We start from the raw sequence: 18,937 nt of genomic DNA on the forward strand, positions 1-18,937 counted from the left end.
ATGAGAACATCAACTAAAGATTGACTGTGTGACGTACACTGGTACAGAGTTAAATGAATCAGAAGGGGAATTTAAAGAGTTAGTTCACCCAAAAATAAAAATTGTCATTACCCTCACCCTCATGTCATTCCAAACCCGTAAGACCTTCGTTCATCTTCAGAACACAAATTAATATATTTTTGACGAAATCAAGAGCTTTCTGATCCTCCTTAGACAGCAATGCAACTACCACGTTCAAGGCCCAGAAAGGTAGTAAAGTCCATGTGAAATCAGTGGGTCAACCGCAATTTTATAAAGCTATTAGAATGCTTTTTGTGCACAAAGAATTGTCAATTCTATATGTTCCTTGTGATAGTAACAGGCTACAATAAAGTAGTTATTTGTACATAATCTTTCTCTTAATCTTCATGAAAGAAATGGTAATGCCTGATTTGTGAATGAATCATTCTTTTGAGTTAAATATTTTCATTGATTCAGTTTACAGAACCAGTCTGAATAATTAATCCATAATCTGACTGTTCGGTTTCAATGATCCAGACTAAAATTATAAGTGGACTTCAGGGAAAAATATAATGATAAAAAAGGGTATGTAACTGCTGTGTTCAGATAATTTATGTGTGTGTGCAGGGGAAGGAAAAGACACTCCTATAAAGACTTTAATGGAGATGTTTCTCAGACTGAGACGTGTCATTTTAGTAATGACTGTGGTAGCCACTCTTTACAGACTGCTGAAGGGCTCTTTATTCAGAGCCCTTGACTTAATGAGGAGAGGTGTGTGTGTGTGTGAGGGAGCGAGAGAGAGAGAGCACAACCACTCATTCAGGTGTAGTGTAGTCCTATTAAAACAGAAGGTATAGAGAGGAGTTGGACGGCTCTTTTAGTCATTACATGATTATGGGGAGTTTCACACAGCTGAAATGAAAGTGTCTTCACAAAGGACAACTACAGCACAATCATAATGAGAAAATAATGAAAAAAGCGACCATCATCATCAGACCTCCAATACCAAAGCAAATGACTTTCATAAAAATCAATATTAAGCCCCCACAGACAGGTTTTATTAAAATCATTTTTTTTAAATTCCAATGTTTAAGAGAAAAGAAAGCATATAAATGATACTCTGTGTAGGGCAGTGTGTCTGTGTGTGGATTTATAGTTTGGTGAGGGGTGGGTTCAAGGCTGAGGATTTGAACAGTGGCCAGTGGCCTGTCAGAATCATAATGGGTGTCCTTGGGGCGGCAGAAGTATTGGCAGAGCAAATATTAAACCCGCTCGCTCTCAGCCGAAGAAGAGCACTGAGGTCAGCGCATATTTATTCTGCTCCTGTATTTTCACAAAAGATCTTTGCACAGTCGAAAATGAAGGCATGTGATACTCAAGCTAGTTCGAGTCCAGGCTGCAACCATTCCTCTATTTTCTTCCATGCTACCTTCCATAATATTACAGGGTCCAAAGTAAAGTACACACTATGGAATTATGGGAAATGCACCAGTCGTCTTTTTACCGTGCTAATAGCCTATTTATTCAGCTGATGCACAGCTTCTGACATCATTGTTTCCCCTCATAATGTTGTGACATGCTGTCAGTCTTTAAAGTAAGCAGTAAATTTCAGCAGGGCGTCACGTCTGGAACGATCAATGTCAAAAACCAGAGTGTGTGTGGAAGAGAAAGTCTAGGAAACGCATCTTCCTCTCCTGTATTTCAATCTCTCTCATTAAAGGGATTTTTAAAAGAAATGTTGTAAAAAGGATGTTTTTACATTGATCAAAACTGGCAGTAAAGACATTTCTATTTCAAATAAATATTGTTTTAGTTTTTGTTTTTTTTAAATAAAAGAATCCTGAAAAAAATGGATAATGGTGTCCACAAACTATAAAGCAGCACAGCCGTTTTCAAAATAATCAATCAAATCAGCATTCTGAAAGACTGATACTGAAATTCTTCTTTGCCATCACAAAAATGAATGCATTTAAATATATTAAAACAGAAACTGTCATTTCAAATTGTAATGATATTTACATTTTTATTAAATAAATGAAGCCTTATTGAGCATAGGAGACTTGAAGTGCGAGGAACGATTGGGTAAAATGTTAGCCAATCAGTTCATTAGCATGTTAGAAAGTCTTAAAGATACAGTAGCATGAACTTCCAGTTTAATTCTTGCTCTCAGATACTTTCAGTTTTCATGTACAACTAAATTGTGATAGTGAGAAATAATAGAAAAAGGGTTAAAGATCGACTCGTGTGAAACCTACAGTTGAGTTTGTGTTTGTGTTGCAGCCTCAGGTCTCCAGTGGGCATGTCGGTGGAACCACAGAGGAACAGCAGCTGTACTGGGCCAAAGGAACAGGCTTTGGCACGGGCTCCACTGCGTCAGGCTGGGATGTTGAGCAAGCTTTGACCAAACAGCGTCTGGAGGAGGAGCATGTTACCTGCCTCTTACAGGTGCATGTTCATCGAAATAAAGCAAATGAGATTTAGATTTTACACCTGTTCGGATGTGTGATGGTACGTTCTGTCGCTGTGTCAGGTTTTGGCGAGCTACATCAACCCATCAGGCTGCGTGGGATCTGGTGAGACCCTGTCAGGGGAGGTCAGAGGTCACAGCAGCTCACTGCTGCCATCTGTCCTTCAGGAACTGCTCAGCCAGTCCTGTCTCATCCCTGCCATGTCTTCATACTTGCGCAACGACTCAGGTAGGACACGTGCCGCTGGTGGATTGTGTTCTGCGCTTTACTGTTTGCAAAATGAGAATGAACACAACTTTTAAGGTGGTTAAAAAGATGATGCGGTGTATCATTTGCATGTGTGCCTGAGGAAAATAAATGTGTTATACGATCCACCTTGTGCCTCATTGTGTATGGAGACAGCAGGTGGAGCCCCTGTCTCTCCTGAGTGGTCTCTCTATCTCTCTTTGTCAAATATGTTTTTGTTCTCAGGTGTTAAAGGGATAGTTCACCCATTTGCTCATTCCTGTGTTGTTCCAATTGTGTGTTTTGGAGAAATTATATTGCTACATAAAGAAAGTGAAGAAGAATAACAGAAAAGCATGATGAAAAAAGTATCATTGAAGTATTTGCATGACTCTATACACTGTATTCCAAGACTCCTAAAGCCATATGATAGCTTTGTCTGAGAAGCAGACTGAAATTTACATCGCTCAGTCACTTTACTTTGCATGTTTGTGAGAGAAGTAGCAATGTTTGATTTCTTACCAAATCAGTCCTTTAAATCAAATCTGTTCAATGAATCTTTTGATCCAGTTCACAAACCTGTGTGAATGATTCTTTCATCAGTCAGACTGATTAGGTTCTTGAGTTTAACTCCTCGCCTCTAGTCACTCAGAATATCAGTGAATAAAGGTCTGTTTATCACGTTAAAGTCTTTAATACACTACATGACTTTTGTTTCGATTTCCAGTCTCAAAGATTCAACAATATTTGCCAAAATTCAGATCTGGTCTGCAGATTTTAAGCAGTCAGAGTTGACAGATTTCAGAGAAAATTGCATGATCTATGATGACATGGGCACAGACTTTGACTTTTTTTTTTTTTTTTTTCGTAGATTCAGATTTCTATTCCTTCCAGCGGAGTACATCAAACATTTTGATATTGCCCTCACATTGTTTTCTTTTCTCATGCATCTCTTTGCAACAAGACAGATGTTTCTGTGTACGTTTGTATTTGGAATGAATTTAAAAGTCTGTTAGTGTGTGATCCTCAATTATTTACTGTATGATGCCCAGTTCAGGTTCTCTGCTGTCACCAAGTTATGATGTCTGGTGTTTTAAAATCTGTTCCATTTTTTAAAAATTTTGTAGTATGTTCCAGCCTTAAAGCTATTTTTATGACTTTATAAGACCTTGAATATTGAACATGGGTCCTACTGACCACAATTACAAAACTTTTATGGAGTTAAAAGTATCCTTTTTGAAACATCAAATTTCCAGTCACCATTCATTCTAATGGAAAAGACTGACCAGTACATTATTTTAAAAAAAATTTTTAGAATTATAATTTTTTTTTTGTGGTTTAAAAATGTTCAAAAGTCAAAATATTCCCCTTAGTATCTCAGTTAATATGAACTAATAAAACTCAGTATTTCCTTTGTATTAATAGCCATGAACGAACACACTGCTTTGTTGGTTTAAAGAACAAGAAAGTGGTGTGTGTGTGTGTGCGCGTGTGCGCTGTGAGTGTTTATTTCTCTCCGGCTTAATTAAATAAGCGCCGATAAAACGATGAGTGTAGTAATTAGCTCCAGATATCAGCTGGAGGTTTCAACCCTACATTGGCATGGTGTGTGTGACTCAAATCAACGAGAACAACACACACACACACACACACACACACAAACACAAACGTTCTCTCTAAACACACTCAACCAGCAGGGGGAGCAGCAGTTGGTCAATTTCATGAACAACTGAGCCAATAAAACACACACACCGTATTAAAGAGTGTGTCTTTTGTGCCCTGAGATCCTTAGCTGTCTCTGTGGCAGTGAAACAGGAAATGAGCATCTCAGATCACCCCTGCTATAATAACGCCCCATCCACCTGATGAACAGGAGGGAGAAGAGATTGACTACTGCTTCCAAAAAGCATTAAGAAACAGCCAAGGGGCAAATAACAAAGAGTACAAGATTACAGTGTAGAGCACTTTGTGTATATGGACAGCCACAAGCACTTATTTTCATTGAGGAGGTGAGGTCTGTTCTGGCTCACACAGGTTACAGCAGTCTGTCCAAACTCTCATAGTCTCTCGCTTCCCATCCGGCACGTTCATTTAATGCCTACTCTCAAAGATTATTATGCTCCTTCCTTTCTGTCCCCCGAGAGGGGTCGTCAAACCTGCTGTTCTCTCGACTCCATCAGCTCTTCTGCATATTTTTACGTAACTTTCATGTAATCTGATGGCAATGCTGTTGATCAATATTACAATATTTTTTTTGCATTGCTTTTTGGTTCATATTCAAGAATCATGATTTATATGAAAATTCTGACGGGACAATTGGATAGTACTATGATAAATTGGGGGTAGAGGTGTTGTAAGGTGCAGAGAGTGTGTGAAATGGAGCCTTTAAACTTGGGTTTGGAACTAAACAACAAAAAATAGCAATGGGAACTATTTAAGAAAATGCATCTTACAGTAGACAGAAGAGAAGGTGCCAAATGTGCTGTCTCTCTCAACTATGCAAAGGTGATTTAAAAAAAAAAAAAGATTAATACTTTTATTCAGCAAGGATGCATTAAAATTGATTGAAAGTGACATTTGTAATGTTACAGAGGATTCCTGTTTTAAATAATTGCTATGCTTTTCTAGCATCTAACACTCACTTAAATGTAATAAGTAACACTAATAATTTAATAGCATTGGTAAAAGTAAAAGATAATTGTTTTTTTTTTTATGTTGACGTTATGATTTAACTAATTGACTTTCATTGTATGGATCCTCATTCTTCCTGTACATTATAATGTTGTGATGCCTATTTTTTTTTTTTTAAACGATTAGTTGTTAGTGTTTTTTTAATTTTTAATCTAGATAAAGCAGTATAGCATTCAAAAATTGTTACTGGCCATAAAATGAAAACATCAGCAAAAATCTTACTGTTGGTACAGTATATTCCTATTATGTATCCATTCATTTAAAATGCTAGCTAACTGATAAATGAAACAAAAAAAATCCTCCTCATTTAGCATTGTTTATATGTACAAAAGCTCAAGCATTTGTGTTAATATGGGTCTGTAGGACATGCAGTTGCTCTCTGTTGTTTATTTCATAGTCCCTTGAAAGCTGTTTTCATTACAGGGATATCACACTCGCCTACACACGGCACCCCTGACATATGCTGTAAGGCTCATGTAATGTTCGTGTGTGTTTGAAACAGTGCTGACGTGGTGCAGTCATTAAATAGGGCAGGTTTTTGAGGTGCTAGAGTCTTTTCCCTGAGTGTAAATAGAAATTATCACTGTGTTCTCTTGTTCATCTCTTCTCCCACCCCCTCAATATGGCTCCCTGTTCTCTCCATCTCTTTATTTATCTATAGTGGTGGTCTGCCTATGGAGACATTTTAAGGCATCATTGCTGTGCTTTTGAAGTTAAGACTTTTAGGTAGCCTCTTCAATTATGCCACCTCGTTTTAGCTACATTCAAAGGAGCTGTTGATTATACCCTTTGCAGAAAAGGCAGTCCCAGAATGCATTGAGATGCAAACCAAAAAAAATTTAATTATGCTTATTAGAATTTTTGACTTGTAACCTATGTAGAAGTTAATGAAGCATCATGATGGTTAAGGATGCTTCTATGTAGGACGAGAAGCAGTTTACTGGGGTTTGGAACAGAGCTCCTGTACGAAAGGTGGTGAAGGTAATGTTTTGTTTAGTCTGTGTCTCTGTGTTGAGATATTGGTCTGTGAAGAGCAGATATGTGAATAAAGCAGTTGTGATTCATATGTCTTTGACCACCGTGTCACGTGTAAACCTCACGTGGGCGGCATACACAAGACTGTTGACCCCAGGAAACACACATCCCCCTGCATTACGCCTGCAAGCTGTATCTGAACTGAATCATAAGTTCCTTATTCATACGTTTGTGTCAGGAGGCCATGTCCATCAAAATGCTGGAAGTGCGTTATTTATATTGCTCTGAGGTTTGGTTAAGCTCTTAGGATTGGCGAAGGAGGCTATACTGGGTGCTTCTTGCAGGTGTAGAGGGTTTAATTTAATCTTGAGAGAGGGTTTACACAGATTTTAGGCTTGTTGGTTGATGGTTTTGCTCTTCTCTAAGTATGTTTACATGTAGCCTACATTTATAATTAAGCAACAGCAGTTTTTTGTAGTCTTGCTGCAGTCTTTATCCACTTGTCCAATGCATAACTGAATATTTAAAGAGGTAAATACGTGTTACCTCAATCTTTGGGTGCAAAAAGCAATTGTAGTCTGATTAATATGAAAAACAGTATGGTACGATTTCGGTCAGTCGTTTATATGACAAAAAGGCTAATTACTGACTGAAAATTAACTTTTAGAGTGTATGCAAACAGGATCTAAGAACTGGTTTAGAGGGTTTGAACTAATCTGAGAGCTGGTGTAAAGTGTTTACACTGATCCGCAGGTGCATGTAGAGAGGTTTTCCTCTGGTCTGAGAGCTGGTTTAAACAGAGCCGTTGTAGTGGGGATTTGTATTTGATGATAAGCCCTGCAGGTACATGCTGATTTACAGCGCAGGCCTTTATTACAGCAGTGCCCTGTGGCTTTGGAATTTATTGAGGGACCTGAGACTAAGCGTAAAGCCCTGCTAACATTTCCGCAGGCAGATTTTTCGGAGCACATTTCAGTGTGACGTATCGGAACGCACTCGAATAGAGGGCAAACACACTCACACAGAAACACAACCCTTTTCTTGCCAAAAGTAAAAAATAAAAATAATCAATCACATGCACACATTTTCAGGCTTGTTGGTATTGGTTGGTGTGTGCGCGAGTTGGAGGCTGTTTAGAGCACATTCTGAAGCCTCATTCTCATGCATGAAGCTCCCATCAACCATCTCTACCACTCTCTTATCACATGTGACAGGAAACTGACCTCTGCTTACTCAAAGGGCTTAAAAACACTTCCATCACCACTGGGAAAGACGGATGAAAATAGCGACGCTTAGTAACCATCTCTGCCCCAACCTCCTCCTCCCTTTTTCCCTTTTCACAACTGTTTGTTATTTTACCTGCCTGTCTTTATGGTGCACTGAGCTCTACTAACACTCAAAAACCCAAATGCATGACTCACACCCAAAGACGTGCAGGGCAGCACATACGTGATTGGTCAGCTCTGGTCTTGTTGAAACAAGACCATCTGATACAGCTAAAGCATTTTTCTCACACATGCATGCCATTCACAACATCCCGATCCATAGAATATCATTTTATTGATTAGATTCCCTATGGCACAGTACATCTAGTATGTAATCATGTATCAATACAAAAGCTTTTTCCTTTGCACAGAAACAATGTGTCTGACACCGCACTCAATTCAGACAGAAAACACACACGCACACTCATATTTGTCTGTTTATCTTCCTGCCACCATTCAGAAAGGAGGAGGAACTGTAGTGAAAGTGTCCAAATGTCACCGAACTGCCTGTTCCCACAAGGTCCAGCTTTTCGAACCTGCAGATGTGTCTCGGACTGTCTCATTCTCTCTTTTGTTCTCAGTAGAAAAATATTTCAGAATTCCGTTTTATTGCAGAGCTCTTTCTATTGGTGGATAAGTTCGGAAGGTGCCGTTCGGTCGCCCTGTGATGTTCTTGTGTTTGACCAATAGGCTCTTTCTGCGTACGTGTGTCCTTGTAATTGAAGCCAGGCAGTGCTCGATGTAATTCCCACCACCGGGGAAACTCAAGGTCCCTTGGCCCATGACCACGTCCTACAAGAGTACAAATCCAAGAATCTGAGTCCATGTGTCCAAAGATCTGCGTTAAACAGATGTCCATCCCATTGAGAGATATATCCGTAAGGGGCCAGAGGTCAAGAGCAAGCATCACTTTCCCTGTCCTGAGCTGCCCAGTGTCATCTTCCACGTTCTTCTCTGTGAGATGTCAACCCTTCTGTCATGTCTCCGTTGCACAACGCCCCTAACCTGCTCTCAACCCGTATGGATCCTCCTCCTCACAGAGTAGTGTAGATGTAAACAAACACGATGACGAAGAGGTTCAAGAAGGTGCCAATGATCCCCAGCAGGGCCAAGATGGACTCCTCTCGCTCCTCTTTACCCTCTTGCGCCCGAACCTCCTCTATACTGACGGTGGTCGTCCCCATTCTGACCCCCCCACCTCTGTCTCCAGGGTGCTTATCTGTGGAGAAACAGGAGAGCAGCATGAGACAAACAATCAACAAGACATGGAAGCCTCTGTTTGGCGGCCACCAGAAGCGCTCATCCAGAGGCCAGACCGAACGCTCGGTGGAGCAGCACGGAGGGTGAGATTTCCGTCTCTGCTGATTGCTCAGCTGCGAGTGTGGCGTAATGAACACAAAAGAGGATGTCTACCCCCACCTCTGTGATGGATTTCCCCCTCAGAAAATGATATTTCCCTGCGGAGCTGCTACAACAGGGTGACTCTCGGCAGCTGAGATGATTTACTGTACGTTTAAACCTTCTCACTTGCTGTTCGCTTCTGCTACGCACACTAAACGATTTCTCTTTTCTCATCCCGTCATGGTTTATGGTGCCACATTCGTTGGAGCAGACATAGAAGCATATACATCCAGGTTCCTACAGCTAGGTACAAGAACATCAACCTCGATAAGCAGCCTGGGGCCAAACGTACAGCTCAGCGAAGTGGACAAGAAAGCAGGTACACAGACTGACTGACACACATGGAAAGCAAGATGGAAAACAGAAAGTATAGCAAGAAAACAGGGAGTCTTACCCTACGGCGTGGGAGATCTGGGGGAAGATCCAGCATGCTGTGGGCTCATCACAGGAGAGGCATATCTGGGCTGGCAGCAACATGAGGGCCAGCTGGCCAACCGTCCGATGTCCCTAATACCGTAAAGGAGGAGAATTGAGAGGTGGAGAGAGAGAAAGTGGGAGAAAGAGTAGGTCTACAACAGCATCTCGTTGAGCCGTGTGCGTTACGCAGACAACAATCTCAGTCCCCAACGTCCCTCCCCTTCGTTCTCGCTCTCTCTCCCTCTCCCTCTGGCTTTCTCTCGCTCTTTCTGTGTCAGTATTCCAGCCTCCTTATGTATCACCAGCCCTTCCTTTTGTTCCACGCTCATTCAGATATTGTTTTATGCTTCTCCGCGTTATTTTTTTTATTCTTTGCTTGAACGCCTTACACCTTTCATTCAAGAGATGCTTGGAGATCTGCTCCCCCCCCCCCCCTCTTTCTTGTTCTCTCTCTTTCCTTTTACTTAAAAAAAAAAAAAAAAAAAAAAAGAAATCACTCTTCGGCTCGGTCTCCCCTCCTTTCTCTCCCCTCCTTCTCGCTGTCACACACTCTCGTTCTCTGCTCTGTCACTCTTGTCTATCTGACCCTTTTAGCATCTGAAAGCAGGGCTTCTCAGCATTTGTAACCAATACCGACCCCCACCTTCTCTCCTTTGCCTCCTCCGCGATTTCTTTCCCTTCTTCTTTTGCGCTCCTCTTTTTCCGTGGGTGTAGAAGTGCTACAGATGCGCGCAAACTCCTCCGGATGCTTGGCAGATCGCCGACCTGAGGCTGCGAGCTCCCCACCCTGCCGTTCTCTGTCTGTAGCCGATGGCAGTTGTGTGGTTATAGGTCCCGTCTCGGAGCCTGAAAGCGGCGTGCATTGCATAACCAAGCAGAGCGACTGGTAACCGCGGAAACAGAGCGAGCGAGGGAGATCGGGAGGGTGGGCGGCGAGGAGGCTTACACGTCAAATGTCTTTATTGCCAAGAACAATGTAGAGCTACTCAGAGATGAGGAGAACGATCCTAATGGACAGGTGTGGGATGGTGGCCCGAATTTATATTTGGGATTTGATAGATCACGTATGTAGACAAAACCATCATGAAGTCTCCTGATTATTGATGATCCCAGACTATTTTTCAGGCTTTTTTGATCATCCAGTTTTTGTCCTTTTTCAGAAAGTATACTCTTAGGAAACAACACTAAGACCGCGAAAGCCTATGTGCATAGACATTTTTTATTGTGTTTCTGTTTTTATTGGCAGTGATAGCAGAGTATAATAGGCATGGAAATGATGAGAGATTAGGGCTAAAAGGATAGAAAATGTTGCGAGCTGGATATGAATGGATATGGATATGTGATGGCTACATAAACACTTAAGGCTTAATGTTTCAGAACTTGTCTGCTAACCTATTGGCTGATGCACACTTTTTTTTTTTTAAAGAGGAAGTACAGCAATTTTCTCAAACTATTTTGATTTTACACACAAAATTCTTGAAACAAAATAAATTAAAGCAACACTTCTTAAGAAACAATTGTTTAAAGCATGTATATTTAACAAATGTGTGTTTTGACATCTTGCACTGTCCATTTTTTCCTTTTCTTAAAGTATAAACAACTTAAGAACAATTGGGAAAAGAATTGCCAGTTCGGTAAGACAAAGTAAATTCAAGGTAAAATCTATGAAAATAAGTCTTAATATTTTATGCAGCATTATGTTTTAAGGATTTTTACATATTTCTACTGTGAAACATGTCAAAAGACTAAATTAAATAACTCGTTAAGAAGTCATTATTGGTTAGTGTCAATAGCCTTGTGGGCAGCGTGCCGACATACAGCGCCATTGCGCTACGGGCATCCCGAGTTCGAATCCCGACTCGAGGACCTTTCCTGATCTGCCCCCTACCTGTCTCCCTCTTTGCTTCCTATCAGCTCTGATCTATCCTATCATAATGGCAAAAATTCCAAAATTAAATCTTTTAAAAATAATAAAAAAGAAAAAAAAAGCCATATTGTGAAGAAGATGCAAGAACATCTTTTATAGGACAGTTTAGAAATATATCTCATTGACATTTTAAATGAAGTTTGTCCTTGAACTTTTGATCACGGGCCCCTCATAGTAAATAAATGTCTTTAAGTGGCCTTTTAATGCTGACAGCTTTGGAGCTGGAGTGTGAAAAATGGCATCTTGTTTTCTTGTAATCCTCGTCTACAGCGTCTACTTGAAACTCAAAGGCAAGCTACCGTGAACACTGTGCACTGACTCACTCTGACCCTTGAGGAGAATGATTCTTGTTTCCTTACTCACCATCAGTGGAAATAAAATACAACACAACCTCCCCTCCTCCTCCTCGTGTACTTCTGACCATTGTTTTCTCTGTGTTTTATGATTCTCCGTCCTGCTCTTATCTGATCTCCTGTCCATTGGTGTGTTAATAAAGTATCAACCTCATTGTCCACATTAACATTTGAATGGACGGGGCAGAATAGAGGATCTGTATACACTCCTTCCCTGCCACATCCAGTCAAATAAAATCATATATCAGTGTTATGTGCTACATAAATAAGTTGGTTTACCTCTAGCAGCCCTCGAACCTCAGCAAAGCCAGATCAATTATTTACGGTTTCAATCTGAAATAATCCTGACCTCTGGGAAGGTGCACAATTACAGGTGGTCAATAAAAGGCTTTACCTTTAGGCATAAGGAGCCAAAGTGAGTGGTCTGAGAGAATGTAGTTTACTGTAGAATCTATAGAAAGATTATATTCAAAGAGGAAAAAATGGAAGATTATATTTTTGTCATTGGGAATTGATTGAATCTTGAAAAGTTAAGTTTTGAATCTTTCTCGACATTTTTATAATATGTTTGTATTGATTCTTAAACCAATTTCTTGGAACTTCAAGTTTTTAAAGCAGTAGATCTTTGCTTTCTATGGAAACACAGACTTTGCCCACATTATTCTTCAAAATGGCCTGCAGAACAACTGTGAAATTTATTTTATTTTATTGTCATGAAACAAATGCGTTTTTTTGAAATGCGTATTCTTAGATCATAAATGATAAATAATCTCTGCTGTAGAACTTCATTGTCAGTGTTTCATCCTGATGCTTCCAGAGGTGCTGTGTGTGTTACGAGATTCCATAACCAAAAATGAATGATTATGAACTTTATTTCCTTCAATCATCTTCATCATAATTATCTGAGAGCATGTCTCATCTCAGGAACACACACCCCCCTCTAAATCTTTTGTTCTCTCTCTATAGCTTTCTCTCTCTTTGATAATTAGTATCGGCACATTTCAGTCACTATAATGTGCAGAAATTATCGCACAGGCCAATTAAATGAAATTATCATGTGGTTGAATTCCCTCGGTCCTGGGTTCTCAGTGCCGTGCCAGAACATTTAAAACGGATCAGACTGAACCTGGCGGGTTAGAAGCCATGAAGAAAGAGGCAGGATTTTTTTTTTTTCATCTGCTCTAAGTGGAGTTTCTGTCAATGAGCCGTTGTTTATATTCATTTATTTGTTTGTAATTTTCTCTCTCTGGAGCTGTGGATCATATAATCATCGAGCTGACAGCCGGTGGTGGGCGATTATGGAGCGATCTCATTACTGTATGTGCGTGTGACCATAATATTACGAATATTAAAACTAGAAGATCTGCTTGTGTTCTGATATTGATCTTATATTAGTATCTGATTCAAATCGCTTAAGACAGAGTGCTTCCTTTAACCTCTGATAAACTTAGGAAGCAAGGTTAACTCGTCGTAAAATCTACAAAAATAATATAGCTTCTGTATTAAGTTTATTGTAATAAAAGGCCTTATTCTTGAAATAAGAACATTTCGAATTTGTTCAGAATCATTTGTAAAATCGTTCATACTTAATTCTTTGTGTTCATTCAATTCACTGCAACAATTTACGTTTATAATAACGAAAATGTATTTGTTTACAATTTTTACATTTTTCAAAATGTTTAATTAAATATATATATTACATTTGCAGCTTGACAGTCCCATTCCTTGTTCACTTTCATTATATGGAATAGAATGGCCAGGAAATTGTCTTATATTCATACTCTATTATTGTTTGTATAAAAAAAGTAACAGTACTAAAATAATCAGATTATTGACTTTTCAATTTTTTGGCATCTTTGGACCCAAATTTTCAGTGACCATTATTCAGATGCATCCCCAGTCTTGAATCTAGTAGAGTGTGTTTATATGTAGCTTTTAAAACAGCAGTTGGTGTAATACAGACCTTGAGCAAGGTTCTGCTGAGACTCTCAGAAATGGACATCAGTGAATTGGGTCAGCGCTGACAAGCTTTTCAAACCTGCCGCAACATCCTGCAGGATGCGTTCATACGCCCCTCTATCAAACGCCAAAAACGGAGAGAGTGAGTGATGTCTCGGAAACCTTTTAATGGATGTGTGTGCACTCATCCGATGCACATTCCTGCCTTTTTCACATTTTTTTCATCTCTAAATCTCCACCAGGATCATTATAGAGGACAAACTCTGAACAACAGTCAAAACCTGTGAGACTCATTAATTATTGCTCTCTTGCTGAGTTTTGTTTGTTTTGAGTGTGCGGTTTCTTTTTCTCATTAAGATGTTTGTAGCGAAGGTGTGTAATAAGATTCAGCCTGTTTCCTCTCAGCTGTGATGTATTAATATATCTCATTCTGCTCATTTGAACAGGTGCCCTTTGTAAAGTCATATTCTCCTCTCTCCAAAGCTCTTTGACAGCGTGTGTGTGCCCACACAAATGGCAAATGTCAGTCAGAGGGCTTGTCAAAATTAATTACACCCTCCTGCATGGAGAGAGATAGATGCCCCCCTTTTTACCTGGATGGGTGCACGGAAGCTAAATTGGATAAAGGAATGAGAATGGAGGAGTGTAAGGAAGGATGGGAGGACAGGAATTGTATGTCATTAAAATGAAGCAGTCACAGAAAGTGACTGGACCACAAGATTATTTTAGCTTCGTTAGCCTTCAGTCGACTTTGGTATATGGACTGTTGGATGCTGTTTTTAAAACTGGTTTATACTGGTTTGGATAGTTATGCTGGTAATGTGGGCACAATTTTTAACCATGGCTCTACATCAGAAATAAAACAGTTAAAAAGTTTTGGGTCAAGAGTTTTATTTATTTTAAGTATTTATATTCAGTAAGAATGCATTGAATTGATGAGATATGACATTAAAACACTTATAAGTTACAAAATATTTTCATTTCAAATAAATACTTTTTCTTGTAAACTGTCTATTCATTCCAGAATCCTGTATCAGGGTTTTCAGAACAAAATTATTTTTATTTTATTTTTGTCAAAAAAATGCAGCCTTAATGAGGATAAGAAACTTCTACCAAACTTTTGAACGTTAGTGTAGGTTTTTTTTCCCCTACTTTTTTTGGGACATTTATATCAGCTGGTCAGCCTGCTGTCCAAAATCCTGCCCTCATCAGTAGACAGACGCAGTGTCATTAGAGCCTTTGAGAAACTGAGTCCTCTTCAGATGAGAGAAACGCTCTGAATGATTTAGTGGCTTTAAATGATGCAGAAAGGGAAGAATGCGCTTTGTTATCCTTCCGTTAGCTGAAGGTTTTATAGCAGCTTCGCAGAGGAGGAAAATTACAGCCCTGTGGTCGTCGCCATTAGCTCAATCAAACATCCTTGTGCATAAACAGCCTCTGCTGGCACAGGGCTTCCTCAGATACAAGACTATTTTCCTGGAAATTACAGCTTTTGTTCTGTGCCGAGACCTCCTTTAAGTGACTCGTACATAAACGTCTGGAAGGGTGCCACTTTCTCATGAGGGTGTGGATGTTAATGCCCACAATCAGATTGTTCAGGCACCAAAGTGTCTGCTGGCTGACTCCACGTGTTTAAGTAACTTTGCGAGCCACCACCGTTCATTGTAATTTCTGGGGTCAGCTGGATTGAATCCAAAAAGTGTGGCATTTTGAATCTAGGCTCATTCTGCCAATGCTTTTGGTTTTGTTGTTGTACTGGAACAATGAGTGAATTGTTGTATCCAACCTTAAAGGGGTCATATAATTCTACATGCACTTTTACAAGTTGTTTGAACTAAAATGTGTGTTGGCAGTGTGTGTACACAACCACCCTATAATGATAAAAATCCACCCAGTGTTTTTTTTTTTTTTGAATCTACTAAAATCTTTACCCCTTTCTCAAATCAAGACTATCTCTGTGTGACGTCACACGGACAAAGGCCGCTCCCACGATAGTTTGATTGACAGTAGCATTTTAGCACAGACTGCACTGGTGTCTTAACTCAGACCCGCCATGTGCTAATGTGCTAATTAAAAAGTTTCAGATTAATGCGGCTAAAGTAAACAGTCCCTCAGAGAGCGGCTCGGAAGAGAGGGGCGGGGTCAGCAGAGCTCATTAACATTTAAAGGAAAATGCTACAAAACGGCTTGCTCTGACAAGAGCTGTTTTTGACAGGTTTAAAAAGGTGTTTTTTTTACACTACCGTTGAGAAATTTTAACTAAACTGTTACAGACTATTCATTAAGACCCTAAAGAATCATATAAACTTTTGGAAAATGGGCATTCGATGACCACTTTAAATAGCAGGCCTGTCCATTTAGTAGTTATGTCCACTACCATTCAAAAGCTTGTTTTTTTTTTTTTACTTCACCAGAGCTGCATTTATTTGATAAATTAGGTGCTCAAGAAACATTTGTTATTAGAAATGTTGACGAGTTGTGCTGCATTTTCCTAAAACCTTGATACATTTTTTTTCCAGGATTCTTGATGAATACACAGTTCAAAGAATTTTTTTAAATAGAAATCCTTTGTCACATTATATATGCGTTCTGTCAAATTTGATAAATTGTATGTGTCCTTTCTGATTAAAAGTATTAATTTCTTTAAAAAAAAATTCTTAATGTTCTCAAACTTTTGAACGGTTATTAAAGTTAGTTACTTCTACATGATATATCTGTACATTTATATTGGTTATCCGCTGAGATGAGCCTTTTTTTTTTGATAGTATCGGTCAGTAATGGATATTTAATTATTCATACTCATTTTGCCTATTTCTGCATTTAAATGACTTATCTAACTTTGACTTCAAGTTAATCTTTAAAAACACTAATAATGTAATACTGTCAGTGTTGGGGAGTAACTAGTTACATGTAACGGAATTACGTAATTTAATTACAAAAAAAGTAATTGTAATTACTTAGTTACTAAGAAAAAATGTGTAATTAAATTATAGTTACTTATGAAAAATGTTAAGGATTACAAAGGGGGTTACATCTGATTATTTTCACACACACTCCCACATACAGATTTAATTGATTTCTTTCATAAATTGCAGTGACTGCTCTAAAATATGAAACACCAATTTTTCAGATGGAGGTGCAGCTGGATCATGAACAATGGGTACTGCTCCATCCTTGAGCTCCATCCTCCAACTTTTTAACAAAACCTGCCTTGAATTGTCCCTCATTCAGAAAAGAGTCTGGAGCAAAATGATTTGCACAGCCAGACATAAACAAATTTAGTGAAAGTGAAGTGACGTGTGGCCAAGTATGGTGACCCATACTCGGAATTTGTGCTCTACATTTAACCCATCCAAGTGTGCACACACACACACACACACACACACAGTGAACACACACCCGGAGCAGTGGGCAATCATATTGCTGCGGCGCCCGGGGAGCAGTTGGGGGTTTGGTGCCTTGCTCAAGGGTCTCACCTCAGTCGTGGTACTGAAGGTGGAAGAGAGCGCTGATTATTCACTCCAAAATCAAAATGGCTTGATAATTGAGACTGTTCAGGTTTTTGGGGGATTAAAAAAGGGCTTTTTATCATTTTGAAATTGTTATCATTGTAGGGTGGTTATGTTCACACACTGCCAAGACACATTTATATGCAAATGAAGATATTTGGCATCCAATGTCTCCTTTAAAATTAAAATATTATAATCTTAATTCAAGTGATGAAGGATTTTGAAAGTCTGACAGTAATCGGTGTTGAGTAAGGTTAACCCTGTCTGCTTTACATATTTGAAAATTATTAACAGTTGAACGCATTAGAAATTTAGAAAAGTAATAAAAAAGTAATCAGTTACATTACTTTATTAAAGTAATTGAAAAGTTACACTACTTATTACTTTTTAAGTAGGGTAACTTGTAATCTGTAACCTATTACATTTCCAAAGTAATCTTCCCAACACTGAATACTATTAAATGTGATCATTAGCAAATAATGAATATATAATGAATACATTTTTTTCATACTCATGCATATTTCACTAGTAGCATTTAAACCAATTGATTTTAGTTTTTGATTCTTTATTTTTATTTATTAGAATTTTTTTATATCAACCCTTTACGTGTTGTCAGCCAAAACATGAAAATAATTATCGGTTTATTTGTTTCAAACTGAATTTTAATATTGTGGCATCTCTGTTTTGCACATTTTAAAATAAGGTGTGGTGTCTAATGGAGGCATGGGCATATGAATATGGCCTGCATAAAAGCATATGAATAATCCTCTATCTTTCTCCTCCTTTGACTCACTGCTCTCTTTTATTTTCCTTGTGTATTTGGCACATGGATCAGGCGATGTTCTCTTCAGTGTGTTGAGTCAGTGGTCCGGTTGTGCCATCAGTCCGTGTCCTGTGTCTCAGTGCTAGAGAGATGCAGAAGTGTGAAAGGGAGATGCAGCAGCGCTCGTCTTGTTTTATTCCTCGTTCTCTTGCATTATTGATGGAGCGCTTCTCTGAGCTCTTGCTGCATGTTGTGTCTTGCTTTCCAGCTGGCCCTCATGTGAAGGATTCTCGCTCGCTCGCTCACTCACTCACACACTCCAGACAGGCGGAGGACTCTTGTGCCCTGAATGATTTGGGAAGCATGATTTTTGTGTCAGTCATTAGACTCGAGGCCCAGTTCCGCTCTGCAAAGCGGCATTTAAAATCAGACTCCTGTCAGCCTGATTTACTTCAACAAAAGTGTGCTAGTGTTACTTCAAACACACCAAAATAAATGTGCGCACACACACAGTGGAGTCATATTAGAGGGTATTTTTTGTCTCGCTCTCTTCATCTGCGTGTCATGAACAGTTATGCATTTCTGCATGTTGTAAATAACCAGATTAAATTTTAACCAACCCACGAGGCAAAAAGCAAGTGTGCATTTCTGTGCTGTTGCTGGTGTGTCTTGTCCCGCCTGTCCTCAAGATCTTTGTTGTCATGGTGACAAAGAGTTTCTACCACATGCTCAGAGAACTGTCTCACACACACACACACACACACACACACACACACACACACACACACACACACACACACACACACACACACACTGCGCACCCCTAATGTTTATTCTGAGTACTACATGTTTCTCATATGTGAATGGGGCCTGTGAAGTGGGGTGTAGTAAACTAACTACTAAATATTAAGCAGCACAGCTTTTAACATTAATAATATTAAATGTTTCTTGAGCAGCAAATCAGCATATTAGTATGATTTCTGA

General features: G+C 39.2%; 1 protein-coding gene across 1 annotated transcript in view; it reads left to right on the top strand.

The window, feature by feature from the left end:
• Positions 1–18,937, top strand: part of birc6 (baculoviral IAP repeat containing 6) — a 110,636-nt gene that overhangs the window by 70,635 nt on the left and 21,064 nt on the right. The window contains 2 exon segments of the mRNA XM_058750046.1: positions 2,281–2,445; positions 2,531–2,696. Of these exon segments, the coding sequence (XP_058606029.1) occupies positions 2,281–2,445; positions 2,531–2,696 (331 nt within the window).

This window comes from Onychostoma macrolepis, chromosome 17 (genome assembly GCF_012432095.1).
Source record: "Onychostoma macrolepis isolate SWU-2019 chromosome 17, ASM1243209v1, whole genome shotgun sequence".
In the NCBI taxonomy this organism is placed as follows: domain Eukaryota; kingdom Metazoa; phylum Chordata; class Actinopteri; order Cypriniformes; family Cyprinidae; genus Onychostoma; species Onychostoma macrolepis.